Raw genomic sequence first — 20,027 nt, 5'->3', positions numbered from 1 at the left:
TTAAAATTTAATGACAATAATATCTATATCTTTGGTCAAATCAAGGACTACACCCAAGAAATCGAGAGGCTCAGGGGTGTCTTCAGTTTTCTTCTCGTACACTAATGTCCACGTAGTCCACTGATCTTCACTGGATGTGATAATAGTGAAGTAATTATACAACTCTAACAAATCTCCTTCGATCACTTTCCAAGTGATTGATTTCTTCTGATGATCGAAGGCTTCAATCACTTCCTTAACAATCTTTTCTTTTCCATCTATAATCATTAAAATTCAAAAATACAAGAGATGTTACTCCTAGTTCAATAGTGCAATTCCTCATAAAAGATATAAACATTCACGAAAAAATTATAGATTTGATTATAATGTGTTTGGTATGACTGAAGCAATTTTTCATGAAAAAAGTTTTGTTCTGCACAATATTTGGAAAATATTTTCTAATATTTGATTGGTGAGTGAAAGATATATTACGGAAAGCATACATTAAAGATAATAATAATAATAATATTAAAAATTTATAGGTCATTTAATTTGATAAAATTTTGAGTGCTAAATCCTAATAGTAACGTCTAAAGGTTAATGGGAGCAAGTAGAAGAAAGTTAAAAGTTAAGATAGTTGTAATATGTTTCCCTAGAGGAAATGACTTCCGCCTAAAGAAGCTATTTTTCTTCTTCTTTTTTTTTTTAATGCAAAATGTCTTACTCAGAATATATTTATGGTAATAAACATCATCAAAATCAAATACACCTAAATATAAAAAATTGATGCATATAAAGAGAGAGGAGAAATGTGTGTTACCCTCGTTGTATTTCCAGCTAACGATCGAACCAACTTTTATAATTTGACCTTCATGAATCTCAAAATGGTTGATCTTACTAGGGCTTATGCTGGGTATATGAAGAGTATTAACGTGAAAAATATCCTGAACAGAGTGTCCTCCACTCTTCACCTCTAATGAAGCAATCAACTTGCCCTTCACACCCATATTTTCTTCTCTTCGGAATAGCAATAGTTGTGAAAAGAAAGTGGTGAGAAAATGTTCAGAATTTGTAGTCTTTATATAGATTTTAGTTAGATGTAAAATTTCAAATCGTGGACCCCCTTTGAATTTCAGTGGTGTGTCCATGTTGAATTGATTACTAATTATATATTTTTGACCTTGTATATATAGTATAATTTCTCGACAAAATGGTCCATACATCCTCTAGCTCTGCCCCTAGTTAAGGAGGCTATTTTGTCGGCAAACGAAGAGCCGAAGTTGATCCGTATTGATAGCGAGATGAAGAAATCAAGGATATTAATTATTTTACTTTCTTGGCTAATTTAAAAGCAAGGTTTTTAATTATTTGACTTTCTTGACCAATTTCGAGTGTCATATCTATTTGTTTAATTAATTTCCTTTCCCTTAAAATATCTATAAGGCCATATGCCTATTGTGTGAGAGAGGATTGTAAATGAATCATATTTCAGCCACAAAATAATGTCCTTTAAGGATTTACAAAATATAATCAGAAATGGCTTTGTTAACTTTTCATCAGTTTTTCCAAGTTTTTTTTTTGCACTTTAAATTAAGAAACTTCTTTCTCTATAAGTTGAGAAGTTTGGGCATATGGCAACCAAAAGAAAATGCGAATGTCACGTCTCAAATTCACGTGATCTGCACCTAGTATCCTATTCACATTGAACAAACCAACTCATATAATTCATCCTAGTCATATGTGCAATACACGACGCTTGTCCACCTATTAGGGTCTTAGTCTAATGAGATTATAGATTCCCCGCCCTAGGTATATAGGGTCGACTTGACATCAGCACGAGTCTTAATTCCATCTTTTAAAATGTTATTTGTAATTATGTTAAACCCTAATGTCTTACTGCACAAGTAGCTAGATCCAAACTTCACATTTTTGTACAAGAAAGTCAAATAATTAAATCTTTGTTTTTAAATTTGGCCAAGAAAGTCAAATAATTAAAACCCCTGCTTTCTTCATCTCTCTATCTATAAGGATCCTCTTCCGCTCTTCGTTTAAAATGTCGACTTTAAAATTTATTACTTCTTTCGTCTCATTTTATGTAACTAGTCTTATATGCGCGTGTATCCCACATTAAAAATACAATATATTTGAATTAGAAAAATAAAACTTAGAAAAATTTATGATGAATATTAATCTTATCTTGCTAACTCATAATGAATGATTGTAAAAAAGCTCACATCAGAATATGGCTCGAAAATCATGAAATTCAATGAATTTTGAAATATACTTTACAACTATCTAAAAAAGATTACTTATTCTAAATAGGTAGCCTAGCTCGATTGAAAGCTTGATTAATTTTTATTTTTCTCCTCCCTAATGATTTGTTTAAGCAAGAAATATTAGAGAGTTCTAGATGATCGAGAGTCATAATTCCACACATTAAAAATCACATATTTATTGCGTAATCGGTAAAGTTTTTGCCATGTGACCAGGAGATCACGAGTTCAAGCCGTGAAAACAACCTCTTGCAGAAAGGCATGGTAAGACTGCGTACTATAGACCCTTGTGGTCCGGACCTTCTCCGAACCCCGCGCATAGTGGGAACTCAGTGCACTAGACTGCTTTATATATATATATATATATATATATATATATATATATATATATATATTATATTTACTGCGTGAGATAAATCCAACAAACCAATTATTATTTATCTTTATTTACATATAAATTATGTGTTTGTGTGTGTAAGAAGCAAGACACTTTGTAAATAAATTAAAAAATAGGCTCATAATCGCTAAAACACATCTAGAGAAACATAAGAAGATAATCATTTACCTAAATATACTCTGTACTATTAGCTTTGAAGGATCCGAAATTAAGCTTCTAAAACCTAGACCCCGCAACCTAAAATTGGAAGAGATGAAGAAAAAGAAAGCATAAGGGTTAGATAATATCGAGTTAAGAACATAAAAAGAGATGAAAAAACAAAAGCAAAAGTAGGAAGCAATAAAGGAGTTAGAATTAAAGGCTAAGACTTCATCAATTGCACCAAAAATATCTAACTATTAATATTGTCAAACTAAAAATACCAGAAAAGGGAGTCCAGAATAAGAGTTTCTAAGTCTTAAAGCAATTATTAAATCTTTAAACATAATACTGTCCAAGTCAAAGACAAATTCGAGTTCCTGTAAAAGAATGCTTGTGCTCTTCCATAATTTAAATCTTTCTTTAGTGTCAACTCCAAATCTTTACAAAAGTTTTCTTACGTATTTAAACCTGTTTACCCGTAAAACGGTACAGTTGAATTTATATGTGGTTTCTAGATAAGTGAATTAATTTGATCCTGAAATAATAAGATAATTGAAAAAATATGCAATACTTAGCCTTGCGACGGAGACGAAATAGCAAAAACACAGTGGTTCCGGGCACAACAATAACGAAATAAAAAAGCAAGAGGATAAAATTATATTAAGCTTTCGATAGAGTGTAGTATAAGTTTGTCAAAAAATTCATGTCCTTTACAATGATAGCTGAGCTCACTATTTATAGCTACGTCTAGGGAAGGAGGTCCTAGGATCGTGCCCCTCTTTAACGTCAATTATGAGGGTCATTGATGAAGATATAACGGTAAGCATAAATGCCAAATTTTCTGTAACGGGCAATCGTACTTAATGCCATGAAATATTCCCTGTTAAATGCTACCGGGCGATGAGTGTTTATTACATCCTTATGAGCGTTATTCTTCCCGGTGACAGACATAACAGTTGCCTTCGGTGTTGGACATCCCCCCCATCTTAGGTTCCACGTGTCCCTTTTTTGGACGGCCACGTGGCATAACATATTTTACCCTATACAGATAGTCCCCCTGCTTTCCGGTGACATAACTTTGGGTTACCGGAAAGTTGGTAGAAACATTCTTTTGGCAGGAATTACTATAACTCCCTCTGAAGGCTTCTGACGGTTGATTACACGCACGTCTCTCCGAATTTAATGCCCCGAATACACGTCATCCCACGATTCAGTATAGCTTTTTCCGATTATCGAGGTAATTCTGGTATTTCAATGACTTAAGCTAAGCCACCTGGCCTTTGGTGTTCAGCTTTTACTTGCTGACAGTTAAGGTACCGTGATACATAATCTACAATATATCGCTTCATATTATTCCACCAATAAATATCTCTCAAATCATGATACATTTTAGTAGAACCTGGATGTATTGAATATCTGGAGCTATGAGCTTCTACCATAATTTTCCTTCGAAGATCATCTACATTAGGCATGCATAAGCGTCCATTAAGTCTCATCACATGGGAGAACCATGCAACCGAAAAATCTCCTTATGTATAATGTTGCATACTGGGGTGCCGTGTAGGTTGTTTTGACTAGCAAAAAGTGAGCTGTTGGCTTTTTGCTAGTAGACACCTGTTGATTTTTGAGTAATTACTTCATCCCATTTGCTTTTAAAATTGTTTACTTTCTCATTTTATTAACTTTTAACTTTTTGTTTATTGAATAATTAAAAATCAACTATTTCAAATTCCTAAAAGAAAAGATCATATGGTTAATTCACTGTTGACTTGCCTAATGGTAACGTTGGGCGGCATCACGACCTATAGGAGAAATTTAGTCGTGACAATATGGTATCAGAGTATTACGTTTACGTAGGCCTCACACGTTATGAGCAGGCCTGATAGAGTCTTGCGGATCGGTGCAGACACGTCCGTATTTATCTTCAAGAGGCTATATGGTTTTAGAAAACTACTCTTTCTTCATCTCCTATCGTGCAATTAATGTTATACTAAGTATCTTTCTCTTATTCTCTCACATATGGTGAAAATGCACACATCGAATGTTCCAGACCCGGGAGGAGCTACTCCCCTTGTTGTTATAGGCCGAGGCTGAGGCCGGGGGAGGGCACCAGCCTGAGGTAGGGGACGAGGATGTCCCAGAGTTTCTCCAGCTATGCCACCAGCAGATCCAATAGAGGATCCTATTATTGAGGAGAAGGGTGAGGTGCCTGCAGCAGAGCCAGCCCCGGTAGATTTCATGTCGGCATCGGGCTTTCAGGAGCTCATGGGCCGTATGCTACAGTTCATGGACACTATGACTCAGGCTGGTTTATTTCCAACGGACCTAGCCACATCACAGGCGGGAGGGGGTGCACAGACCCCTACAGCTCAAGCTCCTGGACATGCGACTGTCGTGTATCAGACCCCGGGCGCACTACCCGTGGGAGCCCAGCCAGTGGCAACAGCCATGCTTGAGCCCAGACCAGCTGCGACCGGCGAACCGCAGAAGCTATTGGACAGATGGACTAGGCTACACCCTCCTGTCTTCGGAGGTGAGCGACATGAGGATCCCCAGGACTTCATTGATCGGTGCAGGGACAGACTGCACAACATAAGGATATTAGAGACCCACAAGGTGGATATTACTACTTTCCAGCTGGAGGGCAGGGCCCGTAGATGGTGGCAGTATTATCTTCTTGGCAGACCAGCAGGTTCTCCTCCCTTGACTTGGGACCAGTTCACACGTACCTTTCTTGATAGGTATATTCCACTCTCTCAGAGGGAAGAGTTGCCGTTTTAGTTTGAGCAGCTCCAACAGGGTCAGATGTTAGTGACCGATTATGAGGCGAGATTCTCTGAGTTGTCTCGCCATGCACTTATAATACTTCCTACTGAGGCGGAGAGAGTGCACAGGTTTGTTGCTGGGTTGTACTCAGGTATTCAGGCCACTATGGCCCGATAGGTTGAGATGGGGACTTCTTACCAGCTAGTTGTGGAGATAGCTCGGAGGATTGAGGGTTATAGTCAGCGGGGCCGAGAGAAGATGCCGCGAGACAAGTGGTTTCATTATTCTGGAGGATTCAGTGATGCTCCATCTGGGGCGGAGGTCAGTTTGGGAGAGGTCAGCCTAGCAGGCCCACATATCCAACACTGCCACCTCCTCGGGTTGCTCGAGTGCGACCTTATTTCAGCGCCATACTAGAGAGTTCTTACCGCTTACCAGCTATTCAGGGTTCTTCCAGTGGGAATTCAGGCCATCAGGGTCAGGCTTCAGGTCAGCAGTCCATCGCACCGAGAGGTTATTTTGAGTGCGGGGATCTCAGTCATGTACGGAGGTTCTTCCCCAGGCTTCGGGGCAAGGCAGTGCAGCAGGGTCAGCAGCCCATGATTAGAGCACCAGCTGTCCGGCCGCCGAGAGGTGGAGAGCAGGCGGGTAGGGTCCGTCCAAGAGGTGGAGGCCAAGCAGGTGGAGGCTAGCCAATTACAGGTCAGTCAGGTGGAGGCTAGGCAGTCGGCGCTCCAGCTAGATTCTATGCTTTTCCGGCCATACCAGATGCAGTGGCCTCAGATGCCGTGATCACAGGTATTATTTCTTTCTACGGTAGGGATGCTTCAGTATTATTTTATCCAGGGTCTACCTATTCATATGTGTCATCTCTGTTTGCTCATTTCCTCGATGTTCCTCGTGAGTCCTTGGGCACCTATGTTTATGTGTCCACTCCTGTGGGCGATTCTATTATGGTGGATCGGATTTATCGGTGTTGTGTTGTCACATTCTGTGGTTATGAGACTAGAGCAGATGTTCTTTTTCTTGATATGACTGACTTTGAGATCATCCTGGGCATGGACTGGTTATCTACATATCACGCCATCCTTGATTTCCATGCCAAGGTCTTTACCTTGCGATGCCAGAGTTGCCTAGATTGGAGTGGAAAGGGTCGTCTGTCAGTGCCTCTGGTCGGGTTATCTCTTTTCTGAAGGCTCGACACATGGCCGAGAAGGGTTGTTTGGCTTATCTAGATTATGTTCGGGATACTACTATAGAGACTCCGGCGATATTCAGTGCCCGTAGTCTGGGAGTTCTCTGATGTGTTCCATTATGATCTTCCAGGTATGCCACCAGATCATGATATCGATTTTTGTATTGATTTGGCTCCAGGTACCCAACCTATATCTATCCCACCGTACTGCATGGCTCCGAAATAGTTGAAGGAGTTGAAGGAACATCTTGAAGAGTTGCTAGCAAAGGGGTTTGTCAGGGAAATGGGTTTGTCATACCAAGTGTATCGCCTTGGGGTGCACTTATGTTATTTGTGAAGAAGAAAGATGGGACTATGCGGATGTGTATTGATTACCGCAAGTTGCACAAAGTTACCATTAAAAACAAGTACCTGTTGCCGCGTATTGATGATTTGTTTGACCAGTTGCAGGGTGCTAGGGTGTTCTCTAAGATCGAATTGAGATCGGGGTACCATCAGTTGAAGATTCGGGATTCGGATGTCCCAAAGACTGCTTTCCGTACTAGATATGGCCATTATGAGTTTCTAGTAATGTCCTTCGATTTGACTAACGCCCTGACAGCGTTTATGGATTTGATGAACAATGTGTTCAGGCCGTACATTGATTCGTTTTTCATTATTTTCATTGATGACATCTTGATCTACTCGCGTAGCATGGAGGAGCACGAGCAACATTTGAGAGTGGTGCTTCAGACCTTGCGGGAATAGAAGCTATATGCTAAGTTCTCCAAGTGTGAGTTTTGGCTAGATTCTGTAGCATTCTTGGGTCATGTTGTATCATATGAGGGTATTAAGGTTGATCCCAAGAAGATCGAGGCAGTTCATAGTTGGCCTCGTCCCACCACAGCGACCGAGATTAGGAGCTTCTTGGGGTTAGCAGGTTATTATCGCTGGTTTGTGGAGGGCTTTTCATTTATTGCATCACCTTTGATTAGATTGACCTAGAAGGATGCTCCGTTCTGATGGTTTGATGATTGTGAGGCGAGCTTTCAGAAGCTCAAGACCGCATTGACTTCAACACCGGTGTTAGTGCTGCCTTCCGATTTAGGGATGTATACTGTGTATTGTGACGCTTCACGCGTTTGTTTGGGTTATGTATTGATGCAGGAGGGGCGAGTTATTGCATATGATGCACGTCAGCTGAAGCCCCATGAGAATAATTACCCTGTACCCAAATTTGAGTTGGCCGCTATTGTTCATGCTCTTAAGATCTGGAGGCATTATCTTTATGGGGTGTCCTGTGAGGTTTACACTGATCATCACAACTTGCAATATTTGTTCAAGCAAAAGGATCTCAATTTTAGGCATCACAGGTAGCTTGAGTTACTAAAGGACTATGATATTACCATCCTTTATCATCCGGGCAAGGCGAATGTAGTTGCGGATGCCTTGAGCAGAAAGGCGGAGAGTATGGGTAGCTTGGCATTCATTTCAGCAGAGGAAAGGCCATTAGCTTTGGACATTCAGTCCTTGGCTAACAGACTTGTGAGGTTGGATATCTCAGAGCCCAACCGAGTTCTTGCATGCGTCGTTGCCCAATCTTCACTATTGGAGCAGATCAAGCCTCGATAGTTTGATGATCCGTACTTGTTGGTTCTCAGAGAGACGGTACTATAGGGTGGTGCCAAGGAGGTTACTATCGGTGATGATGGTGTTCTGCAACTCCGGGGTCACCTATGTGTTCCTAATGCCGATGGTTTGAGGGAGAGGATTCTAGAAGAGGCAGACAATTCTCGGTAGATCCAGGTACTACGAAGATGTATTGCGACCTGAGGCAACATTTTCGGTGGAGGCGGATAAAGAAGGACATAGTTGAGTATGTTGCGAGGTGCCTAAATTGCCAGCAGGTTAAGTATGAGCACCAGAGGCCAGCTAGCCTACTCCAGCAGATGACTATACCTGAGTGGAAGTTGGAGCACATTACTATGGACTTCGTAGTTGGGTTGCCGTGGACCTTGCAGAAGTTAGATGCAGTTTGGGTTATTGTCGATAGGCTGACCAACTCGGCACACTTCATTCCGGTTGTGACTACGTATACTTCAGAGAGGTTGGCCCAGATTTATATTCAGGAGATAGTTCGGTTGCATGGTGTGCCTATTTCCATCATATCAGATAGAGGCCCTCAGTTTACATCACATTTTTGGAGAGTAGTACAGAGTGAGTTAGGGACCCGTGTAGAGCTCAGCACAACCATTCATCCATAGACCGATGGGTAGTCGGAGCGGACAGTGCAGATCTTGGAGGATATGTTCAGAGCATGTGTGATTGACTTTCGAGGGTAGTGGGATTGACTCTTGCCTTTGGCCGAGTTTGCTTACAACAACAGTTATTAGTCCAACATCGAGATGGCTCCATTTGAGGCTTTATATGGTCGGCGATGTCGTACTCCAATCGGATGGTTTGAGCCCATCGAGGCTAAGTTATGTGGTACTGATTTAGTGAAGGAAGATTTGGAAAAGGTAAAGTTGATTAAGGAGTGACTTCACACAGCACAATCTAGATAGAAGAGTTATGCGGATCAGAAGGCGCGTGATCTATCATTTATGGTGGGCGAAAAATATTCTCTTGAAGGTCTTGCCGATGAAGGGAATCATGAGGTTCGGGAAGAAGGGCAAGTTGATCCAAAGGTTTATAGGTCTATTTGAGGTGTTGAGACAAGTTGGGGAGGTTGCCTATGAGCTTGCCTTGCCTCCCAGTCTATCAGGAGTTCATTTGGTTTTCCACGTGTCTATGCTCCAGAGATATCATGCCGACAGGTCACATGTGTTTAGACTTCAGCATAGTTCAGCTAGATGTGAGCTTGGGTTATGAGGAGGAGCCAATTGCCATTGTTGACAGGCAGGTTCACCAGTTGAGGTCCAAGAAGATTTCTACGGTAAAAGTTCAGTGGAGGGGCCAAACAGTTAAGGAGGTGACTTGGGAGGCCGAAGAGGACATGCGGAACAGATATCCACACTTATTCAGCACTCCAGGTATGATTCTAGACCCGTCCCAGGATGAACGTTTGTCTAAGAGGTGGAGAATGTAATGACCCGACCGGTCGTTTTGTTTTCTAGAACCCCGTTATGCTAAATAAGACTCCCCGTATGTGATTTTACTATTTTATGACTTGCGGGGATGGTTAGTTCGGGATTTGGAAGGGTTTGGGTTGAAATCGGAACACTTGGTCCCTTAAGGTTGGCAAAAAGAGCTAAGTTTAAGTTTGGTCAATGTTTTGAGTAAATGACCTCTGAATCAGGATTTGACGGTTCCAATAGGTTCGCATGATGATTTCGGACTTGGGCATATGTTCGATTCAGGTTTTGGATGACCTGGGAGTGTTTCAATGCCTAATAGTGAAAGTTGGCTCTTTGAAGGTTTTAAAGTTCTTTAAATTTGGTTTTGAGCAGGTTTTGGTGTTATCGAGGTCCAATTGGTATTCCGAGACCTGGGATTAGTTCCGTATGGTGATTTAAGACTTGCACGTAAAATTTGGTGTCATTCCGAGTAGTTTAAGTATGTTTCGGCGCGTTCAGAGTAAGTTTGACGAACTTGAAGTTCCTAAGTTGATTCAATTTGGTTTGAGGTGTGATTCTTAGTTTTGATGTTGTTTTATGCATTCCGAGGGTTCAAGCAAGTGCATTGTATGATTTCAAACTTGTTGGTACGTTCGGACAGGGCCTCGGGGTCCCCATATGCCATTCAGATGATGCACAAATTGAGTTAAGACTCAAAAAGGGCTGCTGATGCACCAGTTCTGGTGTTGCCGCACTTACGAGCTTTGGGCCCAGGTGTGAGCCCGCAGTTGCATGGGTTGGGTCTCAGAAGCGGCTAACGCCGCAGGAGCGGCACACTCGATGCAGAAGCGGGATCGCAGAAGCGGAAGTCCCGTCCGCAGAAGTGACCCTCGCTAGGCTTGAGGAATTCCGCAGAAGCGGACCTAGCACCGCAGGTGCGGTACCGCAAATGTGGTAGAGGCACCGCAGGTGCGAAAATCGCAGAAGGTAGAACACTTCATTTAATTCGGGACTTAGGCATTTTGAGCTCATTTATTTCATTCCTTGGGCGATTTTTGGAGCTCTTAGAGAGGGGTTTTCACCTAACACTTTGAGGTAAGTAATTTCTACACAATGTGAATTAAATTCATAGATTATGGGTAGATTTAACATCTAAAATTGGTGAAATCATGGGTTTAGATGAAAACCTAGATTTTTGACAAAAATGGGATTTAACCACGAAAATGGTTAGGGAATTTAGTAAAAATTATATATTTGGGTTTGTGAGGTTATGGGTAACAACTTTCTTCAAAATCTTCCGGAATCCGGGCACGTTTGTTGAATTTTAGGAATTCTTCAATTAGGGTTGGGAAATCACTTTAATAGCTAAGATATGAACTTGTTAACATGTATTGACTATTGACTAGTTTGGAGTTGTTTGGCACCGAGCTGAGGGTTTAAAGCACAGTTGTGGACCGGAAAGTAAGATTTGAGACGAGGTAAGTCTCTTTTCTAACCTTGTAAGAGGGAATTAAGCCCATTAGTGAATTGAATTAATATGTATTTCTATTTGTGTGTGGGGGGGGGGGAGGGGGCTACGTACGCATAAGGTGACGAGAGTCCGTGCGTAGCTACTAATTATGCTTATGTCCGGAAAGTTTAGGACCCAAATCATGTTATACTTGTGATGTTTGCACCCTACTTGTTAATTTAAGTGAGTAAATCATATTGGAACTTGATAAAGGAATTGTAAAAGGTCGAATTTCAACTACTTGAGTTTTGGACGGGTTACTTGACCCTTAATAAGAATTGGTGCTTCTTTGAATAGCCTCTTAATAATCTTTGAATCAGGTGTTTATAAAGTATTTTCTCTTCTTGAGGAGCGGGCCGACCACCTCGGCAGTAGAATAGATGCATCTATGGTTCATGTTATTCGACCCTCGCCAGTGCACAATATATATAATTATATTTTTGATCGGGCCGTATGACCTCGACATAATTCGTGTGTGTTAATACTTGGAGCCCAAATATACTTGATATTGTTTCATTGGATTGAGAGGTTAACTTGTTAAATAATGGAAATTCGTTTGGGATTTACTATTTAGTGCAAGAATTGTTTATTTAATTCATGTTATTGAGTTTTCAGTTTCATTTATGTAGCCCATGCTTAATAATAATTTCGGTATTTTATTGTTAGCCCATAGTAAGTGTCGAAGTCGACCTCTCATCACTACTTCTTCGTAGTTAGAATAGATACTTACTGGGTACATGTTGTTTATGTACTCACACTACACTTCTGCACTAATCGTGTAGGATCTGAGGCAGGTGCATCTGGTTATCAGTCCGACGCACGTCCTTGATTCCACGAGACTTTGCGATGACTGCCTTCTGAGCCCGTTCTGCAGCATCCAAAGTCTTCCTTTTGCTTTTACTTTCTTTCTATTTCACTTCAGACAACAGTGTAGTATTCTTTTTTGTATATTCTACTAGTACACTACTAGAAATCCAGTTAAAACCGACCAAAAACACCGACAAACGTTGGTCGGTAATGGCCAAAAACCGACCAAAACGTGACCATTTACGTGTGAACGGTATTTTTGTGGTTGGAAAGGTATACCGACCAAAGTTGGTCGGAAATTACCGACCAGCTTTGGTCGGTCAATTAAATTCAAAAAAAATATTGCAAAAAAAATTAAAAAAAATATTGCAAAAAAAACCGACCAAAGTTGGTCGGTATTTTAATTATGTAATAAAAAGATTCACCATCTGGGAATCGAATCGGGGTCTGTACTGTGGCAGGATACTATTCTACCACTAGACCATTGGTACATTTTGTTTTAAGACTGTCTTTTATTTGATTTATACTCTTTAATTGTATTTTCGCACGAAAATAATCGACCAAAATTGGTCGGTTTTATTAAAAAGTAAAATTACCGACCAAAATTAGTCGGTCGTTTTAAATGACCGGCTGAATTAACCGATTAATTTTGGTCGGTTTTTTTAATATTAATTTTTATTTATTTTAATTGAAAAACTGACCAAAGTTGGTCGGTTTCTTGAAAAATAAATTTCACGGGACTCAAAATAGTTTTCCATATTTTTGCGCCAAAGAATACCGACCAAAGTTGGTCGGTTTTGTAAAAAAAAATTAAAAAATAAAATATTTTGAAAAACCGACCAACTTTGGTCGGTTTTTTGACCGACCAAAGTTGGTCGGTTTTTGCCGAATTTCTAGTAGTGTCTGGCAGAAATTTCACCGATCTTGGAGATTATGCTAGTAGACACCTATTGATTTTTGAGTAATTACTTCATCCCATTTGCTTTTAAAATTATTACTTTCTAATTTTATTAACTTTTCATTTCTTGTTTATTGAATAATTAAAAATCAACTATTTCAAATTCCTAAAAGAAAAGATCAAATGATTAGTTCACTATTGGCTTGCCTTGCGATAACTTTGGGCGCCATCATGACCTATAGGAGAAATTGGGTCGTGACAGTTACCACAAAAGACTTCGAAGAGAAATTTCCTACTGCTAACCCTCGTACATGGGCTATCAGTAGGTATCTTTCTTCTATCCGTCCTTCTAGCACTCCTGCTGTGAAGGAAGACTGCCGATGCCATGATTTGGATATTGTTGCTCCTGATCAATTGGAGCGAGTGACCCTACCCAAGGAGGGTTTTACATCTTTTACACATATCCCTTTACTTTGGGTGTGTTCTCTATGAATGGAGAGCTTGACTCCGTTATTATGGAGTTTTAGCTTCCGCTACCAGGTGTGTTTGGCACAAGTAAGTCATTCTGTGTGGAGGACAGTTGCTTGCCTTCAGCGTTTGTGCCAGGAAATGGGAGAGGAGCTATCTTTAGCTCATGTGATGAATCTCTATTTTCCCAAGATCTTCCGCGGGGGAATGGCAAACCTCTGCAAGCGTGTCCACCATGCTCTGTTATCTAGCATGGATGATGACAATGACCATTGGCGGATGGAATGATTCATTGCAGTTGCCACCAACGATATCATTTCGACAATGACTTCATCCTTTCCTAAAGCATGGAACCGCACTCATAAGCTTTTTGTTTAATATTTGGTCGATTAGGGATTCTTCCATATCTGTATTGATCCTTTATGCTATGCTTGTTTCAGCAAATCGATGGGTTCCACCTATGGTTGAAGGCTTGGGCCAATGGGTCCAAAAGATCTTGGACGTCACTACGCCTGAGACCCGTACGTGGAAAATGTTGTCCATCAAATACGGGTGGAAGGCCAAAAATCATGGTAATTCAGACTAACCTTGTTTCCACTTTTTATGTGAGGAAATTGATAGATCCTTTCTATCATTTTCTTGAAATCAGGTGTACATGCAGGCTCTATTGCTGTCCCCGAGGAGGACATCTTGGCTGATCCTACTGATGTGGTGAGGCTGCTTCAAGAGGCGTTTAGTCTAACATGTGTTTCCGGGCCTGCTTCGGGCACAAGTGTTTTATTATGGATTCCCCGGTCAGAGAAAAAGCAGCCAAAAATAAGGCGTTCTTTCGTGGCCGGGGAAAATAATAAGAGGGTGAAGACTAATGCCCCCGAGTCGTCTCTAGAAGTTATGATCACTAGCCATCCTCTTGGGCCAGTCATAGACACCGTGATGATCGACGACGATAGAGAAGCTAGTGATGATGGAGCTTCTCTACACAGAAGGTGACATTCATCATTAACTCAATAGAATGCTTAATATGTTGAGTTAGTTACACCAACCGAGGGCGACGTATCAGCACTTTGGGGGGAGTTTGATTTAGTAAAAAATGCCAACTTCCATTTTCGGGCCCCAATTATTGTGCCTGGTACTGCGGGGCTGAGTACTGAGTCCTTGTTGTCTTTGGGTGGCAAGCATCCAACAACCAACACTGCATTTGATGCAGCTGCTTCTTATTCTTCAACTCCATCAGTTTCATCTCCATCTTCACCCACTCTTCCACCAGCAACTGCTACATTATCTCCACTGGCAGCACCTGACCATGAAGAAGGTATTTTTCTTCCCCAGTCACCAGTTCATGGGATCTTGGGGCAAAATTATGCTGCCCCTTATGAATATCCACAAAGGAGGAGGAATGTTACTCTTTCGGTCTCTACCGGATGCAACTTGCTATCCCGGCCGGTGGAGCTTGCTAATTATCTGAAGCCTTTGGCTTCAGAGAAATATTGGGAAAAGATTCAGGCACTCTCAGGAGAGTGTTTGTTGAATAACGCCATGCACAATGCCACAACAGTACGTTTCTTTCTTCCTTTGTTATTTCTTCTATTTTTGTCCAAGCATATCCTGAATCTTGCCTTTACTACTTTGTAGGCTAACTTTTTTGCTTACGAGGGCCTTCAAAGGTTGATTCATTAGAAGAAAGAAATTACTTCCGCACGGGATCAACTTTTGGCAGAACAGGAGCAAAGTGCCACTCGCCTCTCGGAACTTGAAGCCAAGTCCACTGAGGCCGTTGTGTTGGAGGCTCGTTTGCACCAAAGAGAGAAAGAGGTGGAAACCCTTAGCTAAAATATCACCCCATTGAGGGTTTTATTTGAAGAAGCTAAAGCTAATTGGGTTGAAGTCCATAATGCCATTCTTGCTGAATCTGATCGTGAGACTGACTCCGCTGAAAGATTGAATAATTTGGAGGCAGCCTTGAGTTCCAAAACTGAAGAGCTTGCTGCTGCGGGGTGAAATATGCCCAGTTGGAGGAGAAGTACAGGAAAAATATTGAGCATAATAGGCTCTTTAGTTCAACTGTCCGTGACCTTGATGTTAGCCTCAGATCTATTAGATCCGCCCGGGAAAGTCTTTCTGCCGAGGTAACTCGACTCAAAGAATAACTCAAGCGCCGAGAGGCTTCCCTCAGTTTTGTGAAAACTTATGCTATGTACAACATGAAGAGAAAAACCTTGGAAGAGGCCAAAACTAGTATCATTGACTTTGATGCTAAAATTGCTAAGGCCCTTGAACTTGAGTTAGCTACTAAAAGTGGTCTCCCAGCGAGGTCTGATGCTCCTGGTCCTTCTGGTTCTAGTTCTGATTTTTCGAGAACTGAATAAGAATCGGAGGATTATGATGCTGAAGGCCAAACCGGTGAAGACCAAAATGTTGAGCCATCGGTGGACCCATCTACTTCTCCAGGGGACGCAGATACTTCTCTTCCTCGGGTTCCAGAGATACTGCAGTTTAGCTTTTCTTTTCTTTTCCAGTTCTTGTAATTGGGCCGTTTTGGTATGTTATTGTTAATAAAAAGTTCTTTTTGCTCAATATTGTTTGAGTCTTTCTTTCATTTGAATCTTCATGCGAGTTGTATAATCTTTACATTTTCTTCCTTTTGCTTAAGAGTTTTGCGCAAGTTTTTCTGTTTGCGTCTTATTATGTGAAGCCTTGGGTGTATTTTCCCTGAAAGCATTTCAACCCTTTTTCGTGAGGGCTTTTATAAGTATTTGTGTAGGTTTACTTTTAGCGTCCTTTTATATACGGCTTCGGGTGTATTTTTCCCCGAAGGCATTTTGATTCTGGGCATAAATGCTTCCGAAACCAACCCTTTAACGTGAGGGTTTTTATAAGAGAGGGCCTTCTTGTTTTTACGGTACTCTTGAAGAGGACGTCTCCTGTTCATTACGACACTAGCATTTGAAGTACATGTTTAACCTTCAAATAAACAAAGTTAATTAATCGTTCAGACAAGAAACAAGATAAAAACCAAAGGATTTTATATCATTTTATTCCTTCTATTTTCAAAAAGTACATAAGTATTTGCTATGATGAAAGGAAATTGCCATTACTTATGGCTAATTTGTACAACTTGTTTCTACGGGGCTATGCGCACAGTCCCCGGTCCCGATGATACAGTTAAGTTTCCGGTTTTTCGTTTCCCAGTAATGTGGCAATCGTTGTTTCTGTATCCTTATATCATTCCCCCAGTGTTCGAATGCGAAGAATGCGAATTGGAACACTAGAAGTCTTGCACCTTCGAGGATCCAATTAATGAATTGCTAGACAATCTTATGCTCGGTAACAAACTTCGCTTCCCCTTAGGAATTTATGCTATCGAGCAAAATACTATCTAACAATCCTTTAGTGGTTTGCACTTGTGAACGGTCGGATAACCTTTGTCCTATAGCAAACTTATTTTCCCGGTGGGAATTTTGCTCTAGAGCCAAAGACTATCTAACCGTTCCGGAGTGGATCTTTGCTTGTGTGCCTTGCTATTAAAGGTCTTATTGCTATTGTTGAAGCTTTCTTCGTAGTATGCTTTTTGTTGCCGCCTCGTTAAAAACCTTGCCAGCAAAACCCAATTGGGACAAAAACTGAACGAAGGGAAAAAGAGTGCAGCACATACTTTCAGTTCGGGTGATGTTCATCAGTAGTAATATCTTTTGAGGTGCACCACGATCCAATTGCTAGGCAACTTTTCTCCATTTTTATGCTCCAATTCATACGAACCTTTCCCGGTGATAGCTGAAACCCGATAGGGGCCTTCCCATGTTGGATCTAGTTTACTTGTGTTGTGGTCCCGAGTATTTTGAGTTACTTTCCTTAGGACCAAGTCTCCTACTTTGAAATAATAGAGGTTGGCTCTTCGATTATAATACCACTCCATTATCTGCTTTTGGGCTGCCATTCTTGCATACGCCAAGTCCATGCGCTCTTCAAGTAGCTCCAAGTTAACTAACATTGCTTCGTTGTTTGATTCTTCATCTGCTTGGAAATATCTCAAGGTTGGTTCCCCTACTTCTGCCGAGATTAAAGCTTCTGCACCGTACCCAAGGCAAAAGGGACTTTCTCCTGTGCTCTATTTGGCCGTTGTTCGGTATGCCCATAAAACTCCAGGTAATTCCTCGGGCTAATTACCTTTAGCCGCTTCCAAACTTTTCTTGAGGTTTTGTATAATCACTTTGTTCGTTGACTCCGCTTGATCGTTTGCGCTCGGATGATAGGGTGAAGATGTGATCCTCTTTATTTACAAGTCTTCGAGGAACTTTGTGACTTTTGCACCGATAAACTGTAGCCCATTATCACATGCTATCTCTTTTGGTATTCCGAACCTGCAAATTATATTTTCCCACAAAACATCCACCACTTCGTGCTCGCCGATCTTCTGATAAGGATATGCTTCTACCCACTTAGAAAAATAGTCAGTCAAAATTAAAAGAAATCTTACCTTTGTGGGAGCTGGTGGCAATGGTCCGACGATGTCCATCCCCCATTTCATGAACGGTCATGGGGACAGAACCGAATGTAAGGGTTCTACTGTTCGACGCACCAGTGGTGCATAGCATTGGCACTTATCACATTTTTGTACGAAGTCTTTGGCATCTTGTTCCATGCGGGGCCAATAATATCCTGCACTTACGAACTTCAGTACTAAGGAATCTGCGCCCGAATGGTTGCCACATATCCCTTCGTGGAATTCTCACATGACGTAATCAGCTTCGGATGCCCCTAAGCATAGGGCCAGTGGGACTTGAAAAGATTTTTTATACAATTGGCTTCTCTTGAAGCTATATCGCACTGCTTTGGCGTGCACCATCCGGTATGCTTTGGGGTCTTCAGGTATCTTCTCGTGCTCGAGATAATCGATAATTTTATTCCTCTAGTGCCATACCAAATTAGTCATATTTACATCATAATAAACATCTGTATCCAGGACCGAGTTCATCAGTTGTACTACCGTCCCAGATTGCGATCTCTTTATTTATGTCGATGATCCGAGGTTAACCAATGTGTCTGCTTCTGCGTTACCTTCCCTCGGGATATGTGTAATTGACCACTCCCGGAATCGCACCAACAAAGCCTAGACCTTCACCACGTATTATTGCATGCGCTCCTCTTTGGTTTCAAAGATCCTGTAGACCTGATTTACCACCAACTGTGAGTCACATTTGATTTCGATGGCCTCAGAATCAAGTCTCGGGCCAGTCAAGTCCTACAATCAAAGCTTCATACTCTGCTTCATTATTAGTTAAAGGAACCGTTCTGATGGCTTGCATGAGTGTTTCCCCCGACGGCGTGATTAATACTATACCAAGCCCGGACCCTTTTACGTTGGAAGCTTCATCTGTAAATAAGGTCCAAACCCCTGATGTTGATTCCGACACCAGTACTGCCTCTTTGGTTGCCAAAGGCAACAATCCCAAACGAAAATAGGCCACAAAGGTAGCCCAGATTTGTGACTTAATTGCAGTCCTTGGTTTATATTCTATGTCAAACTCACTCATTTCGATGGCCCATTTGACCAATCTACCCCAGAGCTTGGGTTTGTGAAGGATGTTTTGCAAAGGAAAAGTGGTCACCATGGCTATCGGGTGACACTGGAAGTAAGGCCTCAGCTTTCGAGCGGTGACTACGAGAGATAAGGCTAGTCTCTCCAATTGCGGGTAGCGAGTTTCTGCTCCTGTTAAAATTTTACTAACATAATAAATGGGAGATTGCGTACCTTTGTCCTCACAGACTAAAATCATACTTATCGCAACTTCCGAGATCGTGAGGTAGACTAACAGCGATTCACCTTATTTTGGTTTTGAAAGTAATGGAGGGCTTGGCAAGTATCTTTTCAAATCCCTCAAAGCCTGCTGTCACTCTGTGGTCCATTCGAATTGTTTTTTTTTCTTTTTGAGCAGTGCGAAGAAACGATGACATTTTTCTGATGACCGAAAAATAAACCTGCTCAAAGCTGCCAATCTCCCCGTGAGCCTTTGGACTTCCTTCACGTTTGATAGTTGGTCCGGGATATCTTCGATGGATTTGATCATGTCGGGGTTTACCTCAATGCCCCTTTGCGATACCAAAAATCCCAGGAACTTGCCGGAGCCGACCCCGAACGCGCATTTTTGGTGTTAAGCTTCATGTTTTGCTTTCTCTGGATATCAAAGGTTTCTTGCAGATTCTTAAGGTGATCATCTGCATTCAAAGACTTAACGAGCATATCTTCTATATAAACTTCCATAGTTATTCCTATATGTTTTTCAAACATCTTGTTCATGAGCCGCTGATACGTGGCTCTGGCGTTCTTCAACCCGAAGGGCATCATATTATAGCAATATGTACCGAAATTCGTTATAAACGAAGTCTTTTCCTGATCCTCCGGGTTCATCTTAATTTTCTTGTACCCGGAATAAGCATCGAGGAAACTCATTAATTCGTGCCCGGCCATGGCATCAATCATTTGATCAATGTTTGGCAGTGGGAGCGAGTCTTTCAGGCACACCTTATTAAGATCTTTATAATCTACACACATGCAAAATT

The 20,027-nt window shown here is 41.3% G+C and overlaps 1 protein-coding gene across 1 annotated transcript; it reads right to left on the bottom strand.

The window, feature by feature from the left end:
• LOC107800813 (kirola-like) lies at positions 1 to 986 on the bottom strand. Its single transcript, XM_075238884.1, has 2 exons — positions 848 to 986; positions 1 to 257 (listed from the first exon to the last, which is right to left on the bottom strand). Exons 1-2 carry the CDS (start codon positions 984 to 986, stop codon positions 1 to 3), a joined length of 396 nt encoding a protein of 131 aa, XP_075094985.1.
• Between the last annotated feature and the right edge of the window lie 19,041 nt (positions 987 to 20,027).

Source organism: Nicotiana tabacum, chromosome 19 (genome assembly GCF_000715075.1).
Source record: "Nicotiana tabacum cultivar K326 chromosome 19, ASM71507v2, whole genome shotgun sequence".
NCBI lineage: Eukaryota > Viridiplantae > Streptophyta > Magnoliopsida > Solanales > Solanaceae > Nicotiana > Nicotiana tabacum.
Note: the sequence above shows the minus strand (reverse complement) of the source record. Positions and strands in the feature narration are given on the sequence as shown.